Here is a 12,009-nt window from a genome sequence, read left to right as displayed (position 1 = left end):
ACCATACAGCATTGAATGAGAGCAAATACGCTAATGCTGTTTCTTTGTGTACGTGGTGCAGACAACTGACTACTGGTATTACAAATGTAAAAAATATTGGGTTACATGAGCTTATGTGGCCGATTCACCCTCCAGCCTGGCATATTCTGTACTTTTTGAATTTAGGGGGCGTGTCACAATATCTATACATTTAAATTTGCCATAAAATATTTTTATACAACCATACTTTTAAAATATGGGATACATAAGAGACATGGTTGTGTTTTGTTCTAGCTCAGGTAGGGGTATCTCCAAAACTGGAGACCTTTTTAAGGTTTGGCCACTATCTTAAAAGAAAAACAGTTCATGGTAAAACCCTATCCCTCTGCAAATAACCCTTTAGGAATCCATTTTTCTAAGAGTGTATGGCTTCAATTATTTAGGCAGTTTGGCTTAAAATAATTGACAAAAATCACAGTTGGTACATCATTGTGCACATGTTGTACACATCACAGTAGCCTACAGTTTGGCAAAATAACTTAATTGATTAACGCTGCAATATGTCATTCTTTGGGAGACCCAACCAATTTCACGTAGAAATGTAAGTTATAGACCTGTCATTCCCATTGAAAGCAATTCTAAGAAGCGATAGATCTGTTCTATGCTCGCTCTTTCTATGCCTCCCGTTCATAAGTTTTGTTTTTGCGTCTTTTACTTTTGGTTTTGTACACCAGTTTCAAACAGCTAAAAACACAATTTTGGGGGTTATTAAAAATATATTTTACAACGGTTTAAATGGTGGAATGATTCTCTACACTATACATTGCTTGTTTTGTCCTATAAACTGGAGTTCAGCAAACTATTCAAATTTGAGTAAACAGGAAATTGCAGAGCAAGTTCCCGTATTCAACAAAGTCATTTTTGGACACAGAGAGACGAACATTTTGATTCTGTTTTTTTGTGGATATCTTCTATGTGTAAAGTAATGACACACTTAGTTGTTCTGAGTGGTCTGAGGCAGTCGTTAGCTTACAAGCGTTTTCAAGTGCAACATTAGTTACAATAGTTTTGGGAAACAGCTCTGAAACTTTGCGATGCTTCTACGGAGATTCTAACCATGAACTTAAGATGCTTTAAGATGCCTTAAGATGCTTTTGGCAAACCTGTCCCTGGTTAATAGCTTGGGTTGAATTGTAATTACAGAGTATATCCAAAGAGAAACAAAGTGGAACATTTATCAATATAATCTTGCTTTTGGTGTCAGTCTAAACTGCAGATTCTCCTCATTGAGAAGAAATTAGTAATTTTTTTAACCAAATGTTTAACTACATTTCCCTTTTCTGTACTCATAACTTATATTGTATTGTGCCTCAACTTCCCTGAACTTGTCTCTGGTTTGTCCACGTGTCCAGGAGGAGATTGAGACCCAGAAACAGCAGCATGAAGCCAGGGTAATGTCCATAAGGACAGAGGAGAAGCAGAAAATTGACAAAATGGCTGAAGACCTGGACCAAAAATGGACTTATGCTCTGAGGTAGGCCTTTATGTCAGCCAGCTATGGTGGATAGTGCAGATAAGCCTGGAATAACAACTCAAATATGGCCTATGTGGTAGTGACTAAATAAATTAAAATTGTTTGGCAGAATTTGATTTTAGCAAATCACATGACTGCAAGGCGTGGCTCCGAATCAGAGATACACAAGATAGGGGAATGGGTTATGAGGTTCGGAGGGAGATTATTTATTAGAGTTAAAGCCAAGTGGGAGGGAGGTGATTGATTAGAGATAATGGTAATGGCTACAGCAGGTAGCCTAGCGGTTCAATCAAATCAATCAAATGTATTTATGATGCCCTTCTTACATCAGCTGATGTCACAAAGTGCTGTACAGAAACCCGGCCTTAATCGCCAAACAGCAAGCAATGCAGGTGTAGAAGCACAGTTCATAGCGTTGGGCCAGTAACCTGAAAGGTCGCTGGTTCGAATCCTTGAGCCTGCAATGCAGTTTACCCACAACAACAACTGCTCCCCAGGCATGATGACATCGATTAAGGCAGCCCCCTGCACCTCTTTCATCAGAGGGGTTGGGTTAAATGTGCAAGACACATTTCGGTGGAATACATTTATAGATTGGTTATTTTTCTACTGGATCAGGACTTTTACCCACTCTTTCTATTGGGTTTACAAAGGCTATGTTTGACTTGTTGATCTCGTAGACCTTTCAAGCATTGGGCTGAAGTGTCTGGTGAATGAGATTACCCAGTATGGCTGTGCAACCCAGAATCTGAGATGTAGTGTTTCAGGCTTCAGGATCATCAAAGTCTCTCTTTCTCTCTCTCTACCCATTCCTTACCCTTACCCACTATAGGGAGGAGTTGAGGTTGCTGAAGGAGGAATTGACGGAGGAATATGAGGCTGACAGACAAGCCTCCTTGTCCCAGCTGTCTCAGCAGAAGGAGCTGGAGTTGATGGCGGCCAGAGAAGGCTGGCAGAGGAAAGTGGAGGACCTGCTGGAACAGGTAGTGTAACACACTCTCTTTCGCATTGTCACGATTTTCAGTATCACAGTACTTTTGAGTAAGTAAGGAAAGAAAACATGAAGCAGACTGGATTTCCTGAGTAAAATTATTTTAATTTTAAAATGTGGATTTATGTTGTCACATTTGTTAATTTTTCAAGGTGTAGCTCACCATTTTACTTGAATCAGGTTTGTAAATTACCATAGAGTTTAGTCTGAGTCTTGTTTTCTTTTTTTGCCATGGCAAATGTAGTATCATATCATCAGGATACTGGGATTGTAACAACACTACAGCCTGTTGAACACGTCACACACTCACACTGCACCAAATACCCTAGTTTGACTCCTAATTATCCTTACACTTCATAATATTCTAGCCACTTCCATGCCAGTCGGAAGAACTTGTGATTTATCTCGGAACACTCAAGTTGCTTTCTCTACCGACTGTTGAATAAAAGGAACATGAGGTGTTAGCCACACTCGGTGGACACCTGAATGGCAATGTGTCCAGCCTAGACATGCCAGTTTTATCGTATCTTGATTATTGCCCAGTCATATGGTCTGGTGCTGCAAAGAAGGACATAGAAACACTTCAGCTGGCCCAGAACAGTCTTGCTCTTCAGAGGGCTAAAGTATGCATGACGGTCTCTCTGGCTAAAACTAGAGGAGAGACTGAATGCATCACTTCATTCCAAATGGTTTGCATAGTCAACTTATACACAGCAAACTAATAACACACACACTTACCCCACCAGACATGCCACATTTCACAGTCCTCAAATCCAGAACAAATTCAAGAAAACGTACATTATTATATAGAGTAGGGTTGTGAACGTTTAAATGTTAAAACGTTTAAACTAAGTTGGGATCCTTAATGTTAAGAAAAATCCATATCCGAAAGACAATGTGTATATATATTTTTTCTTCACTTAAATAAAATCACAGTGCAGTTATTACAAAACATGTACTTTTCTGTGTTATTTATTTATTTGTTTTACCTTTATTTTACTAGGCAAGTCAGTTAAGAACAAATTCTTATTTTCAATGACGGCCTAGGAACAGTGGGTTAACTGCCTGTTCAGGGGCAGAACGGCAGATTTTGTACCTTGTCAGCTCGGGGATTTGAACTTGCAACCAATGATCTAACCACTAGGCTACACTGCCACCCCTAGGATATAAGGTCTCTGCAGTTATAGGATATAAAGGCCTAGGAAAGTTGTGTAATTAAAATAACACTGAAAATAGGCAAACTATTAGAGTTTTAGCAACTAGGAAATAACAAAAAAATACCCAGCAAAATCCGTGACCACTCTTTGGAAAGGGGAGACTCTCACAACCCCCACAAGTGTCATAAAGACTTGTCTGAAGTACTGTCGATGTGCCAACTTCTGTTTGGTAGCGCCCAAACCATTTTGGTTACAAACTAATGGGACCCCACTTTGGAAAGGGGAGATTCTCAAGGGTGCATTTTGCTCTAGGACCCTCACAAGTGTCACGGGACTCATCTGAAGGTAACTGGTACCAATTTTTTTTTTTAACTAATAGAAGTATGAAGGTAGTTTTGTGCTTAAAAAAAGGGGTTAAATATGTGTTAAAATAACATTTATACATCCTAGATTTAGGACAGACAGTTCAAAACCTCTGTTTTCCCATTTATGAATTTGTTATTCAATGCATTTCTATGGGCTTTAGTTGTGAAGGCCAAAATCTATATTTTATCAAATGCTTTTGATATATCTACAGTACCAGTCAAAAGTTTGGACACCTACTCATTCACAGTTTTTTGTTATTTTTTTTACTATTTTCTACATTGTCGAATAATAGTGAAGACATCAAAACGATGAAGTAACACATATGGAATCATATAGTAAACAAAAAAGTGGGGGAAAAAATCCAAATATATTGAATCATTTAGATTCTTCAGGGTAGCCACCTTTTGCCTTGATGACAGCTTTGCACACTCTTGACATTCTCTCAACCAGCTTCACCTGGAATGCTTTTCCAACCGTCTTGAAGGAGTTCCGACATATGCTGAGCAGTTGTTGGCTGCTTTTCCTTCTCTCTGCAGTCCAACTCATCCCACACCATCTCAATTAGGTTAAAGTCGGGTGATTTGTGGAGGCCAGGTCATCCGATGCAGCACTCACTCTGGGTCTTCTTTTCCTCCTCTGGGCCATCCTCCGTTCTTGCATTTTGTGTATTGACTGACCATGTCTTCAAGTAATGATGCACTGTCATTTCTCCTTGCCGATTTGAGCTGTTCTTGCCATAATATGGACTTTTACCAAATAGGGCTATCTTCTGTATAATACCACCCCTACCTTGTCACAACTGAACTGATTGGCTCAAACGCATTAAGAAAAAAATACATTGCACAAATTAACTTTTAACAAGGCACACCTGGTAATTGAAATACATGACAACCTAATGTAGCTGGTTGAGAGAATGCCAAGAGTGTACAGAGCTGTCATCAAAGCAAAGGGTGAGTACTTTGAAGAACCTCAAATATAAAATATATTTTCATTTAAAACTTTTTGTGGTTACTATATGACTCCATATGTGTTATTTCATAGTTTTCATGTATTCACTATTATTCTACAATGTAGAAAATTGTACAAATAAAGAAAAATCCTGGAATGAGTAGGTGTGTACAATCTTTTGACTGGTACTGTGTGTGTGTGTATATACAGTTGAAGTCGGAGGTTTACATACGTCTTAGCCAAATACATTTAAACTCTGTTTTTCACAATTCCTAACATTTAATCCTGGTAAAAAAAAATCCCTGTTTTAAGTCAGTTAGGATCACCACTTTTTTTTAAGAATGTGAAATGTCAGAATAATAGTAGAGAGAGTGATTTATTTCAGATTTTATTTCTTTCCCCAATTGGTCAGAAGTTTACCACATACACTCAATTAGTATTTGGTAGCATTGCCTTTAAATTGTTTAACTTGGGTCAAATGTTTCGGGCTACAGGTTCATCTGCCTCACCTAAAGCACATTCTTGTGGGAAGCTGCTATATACCGCCATGTGCTAACAATCAGTATTTACACATTGTGTGTGAAATGCTTGATAATGTATGTGATATCAATAGAGAGGTATATTTTCTGTGTGATTTTAAATATTGACTGGCTCTCATCAAGCTGCCCACTCAAGAAAAAACTTCAAACTTTAAGCAGTGCCTGCAACCTGGTTCATGTTGTCAGTCAACCTGCCAGGGTATTTACAAACAGCACAGGAATGAAATCATCAACATGTATTGATCACATCTTTACTAATGCTGCATACATTTGCTTGAAAGCAGTATCCAAATAGATGTAATGATCACAGTATAATAGCCATATCTAGGAAAACCAAAGTTCCCAAGGCTGGGCCTAATATAGTCTATTAGAGGTCATACAATACGTTTTGTAGTGATTCATATCTTGATGATGTGAAGAATATTTGCTGGTCTTAGGTGTATAATGAGAAGCAACCAGACACTTGACACATTTATGAAATTGCTTATTCCAGTTACTAATAAGCACGCACCCATTAAGAAAATGACTGTAAAAACTGTTAAATCCCTGTGGTTTGATGAGTAATTGAGAAATTGTTTGGTTGAGAGGGATAAGGTAAAAGGTATGTCAATTAAGTCTGGCAGCCCAACTGATTGGCAGTGTACTGCAAAGTAAAAAATCATGTGACTAAGCTAAATAAAATTTAACTTTACTAGGAAACAAAGATAAACTATATAAAGCATGATAATAAAAGGCTTTGGAGCACCTTAAATGAAATTTTTGGGGGAAAAGCCAACTTGGCTCCATTATTATTGATTCAGATGGCTCATTTATCACAAAACCCACTGATATTGCCAACTACTTGAATTACTTTTTCATTGGAAAGATAAACACACTTAGAGATGACATGCCAGCAACAAACGCTGACACTACACATCCAAGTATATTTGACCAAATTATGAAAGACAAGAAATTGAACTTTTAAATTCCGTAAAGTCAGTGTGGAAGAGGTGAAAAAAGTATGGTTGTCGATTCAACAATGACAAGCCACCGGGGTCTGACAATCTGGATGGAAAATTACTGAGGATAATAGCGGATGATATTGCCACTCCTATTTGCCACATCTTCAATTTAAGCCCACTAGAAAGTGTGTGCCCTCAGGCCTGGAGGGAAGCTAAAGTCATTCCGCTACCCAAGAATATTAAAAACACCTTTACTGGCTCAAATAGCCGACCAATCAGTCTGTTACCAACCCCTAGTTAACTTATGGAAAAAATAGTGTTTGTAAAGATACATTGTTATTTCACAGTAAACAAATTGACCACGGACTTTCAGCATGCATATAGGGAAGGACACTCAACAAGCACTGCACTTACACAAATGAATGATGATTGGCTGAGAGAAATTGATGATAAAATTATTGTGGGGGCTGGCTTGTTAGACTTCAGTGCAGCTTTTGACATTATCAATCATAGTCTGCTGCTGGAAAAACATACTGTATGTGTTATGGCTTTTCACCCCCTGCTATAATGTGAATAAAGAGTTACTTGTCTAATAGAACACAGAGGCTGTTCTTTAAAACCTCTTAAGGATCGGACCCCTTTTTTCCAATTTTCTCCTAAATGACATACCCAAATCTAACCTGAACCTGTAGTTCAGGACCTGAAGCAAGGATATGTATATTGTTGATACCATTTAAAAAGGAAACACTTTGAAGTTTGTGGAAATGTGAAATTAATGTAGGGGATTATAACAATTTACATCTGGTAAAAGATAAACATGTTTTAATCATCTTTGAAATGCAAGTGAAAGGCCATAGTGTACCATTCCCAGGTTATGTGCAATTTAGATTTCGGTCACTAGATGGCAGCAGTGTATGTGCAAAGTTTTAGACTGATTCAATGAACCATTGCATTTCTGCTCAAACTGTTGTATCAAGACTACCCAAATGTGCCTAATTTGTTTATTAATACATTTCAAAGTTCATAAATGTGCACTCTCCTCAAACAATAGCTTGGTATTATTTCACTGTAATAGCTACTGTAAATTGGACAATGCAGTTAGATTAACAATAATTTAAGTTTTCTGCCCATATCAGATATGTCAATGTCCTGGGAAATGTTCTTGTTACTTACAACCTCATGCTAATCACATTAGCCTATGTTAGCACAACCGTCCCGCTGGTGGACACTGATCCCATAGAAGTTAATGGAAGCCTGATCCCATAGAAGTTAATGGAAGCCTCTCAAACATAATACAGGTAGAAACAGGAATTCTGGCTTTGAGTAAGGCCATGTATGCGGATGACTATACACGTCAGCTACTACACCAACTGAAATGACTGAAGCACTTAACAAAGAGCTGCAGTTAGTTTCAGAATGAGTAGCAAGGAATAAGTTAGTCCTAAGTATTTCCAAACTAAAAGCATTGCATTTGGGACAAATCATTCACTACCCATAAACCTCAACTACACCTCATAATGAATAATGTGGAAATTGAGCAAGTTGAGGTGACTAAACTGCTTGGAGTAGCCCTGGATTGTAAAACTGTCATGGTCAAAACATATTGATACAATATTGAGAAGTCTGTCCATAATAAAGCGCTACTCTGCCATCTTAACAACACTATCAACAAGAAAGGTCCTACCGGCCCTGGTTTTGTCGCAACTAGACTACTATTCAGTTGTGTGGTCAGGTGCAGCACAGAGGGACTTGGGCAAATTGCAGTTGGCTCAGAAACGGTGCAGCACGGCTGGCCCTTAAAAGTACACAGAGAGCTAACATTAATGACATGCATGTCAATCTCTCATGGCTCAAATTGGAATAGAGATTGACTTCCTCAGTACTGGTTTTTGTAAGAGGTGTTGACAAGCTGTCTGTTTAGAATACTAGCACACAGATCGGACACCCATGCATATCCCACAAGACATGTGTAACAGTATAACTTTAGCCCGTCCACTCGCCCATACCCGGGCGCAAACCAGGGACCCTCTGCACACATCAACAACTGACACCCACGAAGCATCGTTACCCATCGCTCCACAAAAGCCACAGCCCTTGCAGAGGGAAACCACTAGGGGAACCACTACTTCAAGGTCTCAGAGCAATTGACGTCACTGATTGAAACGCTATTTAGCGCTCACCGCTAACTAAGCTAGCTACAAATGAATAAAAAATGAAAGGCTGAAATGTCTTGAGTCAATAAGTATTCAACCCCTTTGTTATGGCAAGCTTAAAAAGTTCAGGAGTAAAGACTTGCTTAACAAGTCACATAATAGGTTGCATGTACTCACTCTGTGACAATATTTTTTTATTGACTGCCTCATCTCTGTATCCCACACCTACAATTATCTGTAAGGTTCCTCAGTCGAGCAATGAAATTCCAATACAGATTCAACCACAAAGACTACCTATTGGTAGATTGGTAAAAAAAAAAGAAAGCAGACATTGAATATCCCTTTGATGTTATTAATTACACTTTGGATGATGCATCAATCCACCCAGTCACTACAAAGATACAGGCATCCTTCCGCTCAGTGATTTCACCTTGAGGCCAATGGTCACTTTAAAAGAGTTACATAGTTTAATGGCTGTGATTGGAGAGAACTGAGGATGGATTAACAACATTATATTTACTCCACAATAATAACTTAATTGACTGAGTGGGGGGGGGGAATCCTGTACAGAATAAAAATATTTCAACACATGCATCCTGTTTGCAACAAGGCAAAAAATACTGCAAAATAATTGGCAAAGCAATGAACTTTCTGTCCTGAATACAAAGTGTTACGTTTGGGGGAAATCCAATAAAACCCATTATTGAGTACCACTCTCCATATTTTCAAGCATAGTGGGGGTTTCATCATGTTATGGTTATGCTTGTAATTGTTAAAGACTGGGGGGGGGTTCAGGATAGAAAAGAAATGCAAAGGAGTTAAGCAAAGGCAAAATCCTAGAGAAAAACCTGCTTCAGTATGCTTTCCACCAGAGACTGGGAGATGTATTCACCTTTCAGCAGGACAATAACCTAAAACTCAAGGCCAAATCTACACTGGAGGTGCTTACCAAGAAGACAGTGGATGTTCCTGAGTGGCCAAGTTACAGTTTTAAATCTGCTTGAAAATCTTTGGCTTGATCTGAAAATGGTTGTGTACCAATGATAAGCAACCAATTTTACAGAGCCTGAAGGTTTTTGAAGAGAATAATGGGCAAATGTTGCACAATCCAGGTGTGGAATGCTCTTAGAGACTTACCTAGTAAGACTCGCTCAGCTGTAATCGCTGCCAAAGGTGCATCTACAAAGTATTGACTCAGGGGTGTGAATACTTATGTGTATTAGATATTTCTGTATTTCATTTTCAATCAATTAGCAAAAATGTATAAAAACATGTTTTCACTTTATCATTATGGGGTATTATGCTTCAATGGTTGAGATGTATTTATTTTGTACAAACAATAGTACGCAAGTATAAAAACACCATGGGACCACGTAGCCATCACACCGCTCATCTTAGAGATGAACGTACTTTTGTGCGAAATGTGCAAATCAATCCCAGAACAACAGCAAAGGACCTTGTAAAGATGCTGGAGTACACAGGTACTGTTTATACTGTTTATGCTGTCTATATCCACAGTTAAACAAGTCTTATATTGACATAACCTGAAAGGCCACTCAGCAAGGAAAGAGCCACTGCTCCAAAACTGCCATAAATATGCCGGACTATGGTTTGCAACTGCACATGGGGAAAAATATCATTATTTTTGGGGAAATGTTCTCTGGTCTGTTGAAACAAATACAGAACTGTTTGGCCATAATGACCATTGTTATGTTTGGAGGAAAAAGTGGGAGTCTTGCAAGCCGAAGAACACCATACCAACCGTGAAGCACAGGGGTGGCAGCATCGTGTTGTGGGGGTGCTTTGCTGCAGGAGGGACTGGTGCACTTCACAAAATAGATGGCACCATGACGAAGGAAAATTATGTGGATATATTGAAGCAACATCTCAAGACATCAGTCAAGAAGTAAAGTTTGGTCGCAAATGGGTCTTCCAAATGGACAATGACCCCAAGCATACTTCCAAAGTTGTGGCAAAATGGCTTAAGGGCAAAAAAGTCAAGGTATTGGAGTGGCCATCACAAAGCCCTGATCTCAATCCTATAGAAAATTTGTAGCAGAACTGAAAAAGTGTGCGAGCAAGGAGGCCTTAAAACCTGACTCAGTTACACCAGCTCTGTCAGGAGGAATGGGCCAAAATTCACCCAACTTATTGTGGGAAGCTTGTGGAAGGCTACCCAAAATGTTTGACCCAAGTGAATTAATTTAAAGGCAATGCTACCGAATCTTAATTGAGTGTATGTATACTTCTTACCCACTGGGAATGTGATGAAAGAAATAAAAGCTTAAATAAATCATTCTCTCGTCTATTATTCTGACATTTCACCTTCTTAAAATAAAGTGGTGATCTTAACTGCCCTAAGACAGGGAATTTTTACTCAGATTAAATGTCAGGAATTGTGAAAAACTGAGTTTAAATGTATTTGACTAAAGTGTATGTAAACTTCTGACTTGAACTGTATATTTTATTCCCCCCCTAGGTAGAGTGTTAAGATGACTTTGTAATGAAAAGCGCTATAATATACAAATATAATAATAATTGTATATATTGTTTTTGTGTTATTTTTTAAAATTAATACACTACAGGGGAAAAATGAAGACGAATTGCACATTCATGGATGTGTCCCAAATGTCACCCTCTTTCCTATATAGTGCACTGTCTGACCAGGGCCCAAAGTAATGCAATACAGGGAATAGCGTGCCATTAGGGACACATAGCATATAACACACCACTCCCTCTTATCCCTTTCTCTCCAGATCTCCCTGCTGAAGCAGAGTCTGGAGCTACAGCTCTCCCAGTCACAGGGCGCACTGCAGCAGCTGCAGGCCCAGTTCAGCCAGGAGAGAGAGCACCTGAGCCAGCAACTCCAGGAGCTGCAGCTGGAGCACCAGCGCAGAGAGCACCGGCTGCAGGAGGCTCAACGCTGCGCCCATGGCACACTGGAAGACGCCCGCCAGCACCAGCTCAGGGTGAGAGAATAATACACACACACACACCCCTCGTATATATTGTGCAATCAGAAGGTATTCATACCCCTTGACTTATTCCAACAAAAATTGTGTTACAGCCTGAATTCAAAATTGATGAAAATTGTATCTCAACATTTTACACATATTACACCATCATGACAAAATGAAAACACAGTGATTTTTTTTATTGCTATTTATTGAAAATGAAATGCATTAATATCTCATACCCCTGAGTATTCATACCCCTGAGTCAATACATGTTAGAATCACCTTTGGCAGCGAATACAGCTGTGAGTTCTTGAATAAGTCTGTAAGAGCTTTGCACACCTGGACTGTACAACATTTGCACATTCTTCTTTTTGAAATTATTTTGTCAAGTTGGTTGTTGAGCATTGCTAGACAGCCATTTTCAAGTCTTGCCATTGATTTTCA

At 38.9% G+C, this 12,009-nt stretch overlaps 1 protein-coding gene across 3 annotated transcripts in view; it reads left to right on the top strand.

Annotated features, from left to right (window-relative positions):
- Positions 1-12,009, top strand: part of fam184aa (family with sequence similarity 184 member Aa) — an 85,667-nt gene that overhangs the window by 46,672 nt on the left and 26,986 nt on the right. For all 3 annotated transcript variants that reach the window (XM_064925608.1, XM_064925600.1, XM_064925589.1), the window contains exons 8-10: positions 1,392-1,513; positions 2,346-2,496; positions 11,365-11,577. In XM_064925608.1, coding sequence (XP_064781680.1) covers positions 1,392-1,513; positions 2,346-2,496; positions 11,365-11,577 — 486 coding nt within the window. The remainder of the gene's footprint in view (positions 1-1,391; positions 1,514-2,345; positions 2,497-11,364; positions 11,578-12,009) is intronic.

This window comes from Oncorhynchus masou, chromosome 2 (genome assembly GCF_036934945.1).
Source record: "Oncorhynchus masou masou isolate Uvic2021 chromosome 2, UVic_Omas_1.1, whole genome shotgun sequence".
NCBI lineage: Eukaryota > Metazoa > Chordata > Actinopteri > Salmoniformes > Salmonidae > Oncorhynchus > Oncorhynchus masou.
Note: the sequence above shows the minus strand (reverse complement) of the source record. Positions and strands in the feature narration are given on the sequence as shown.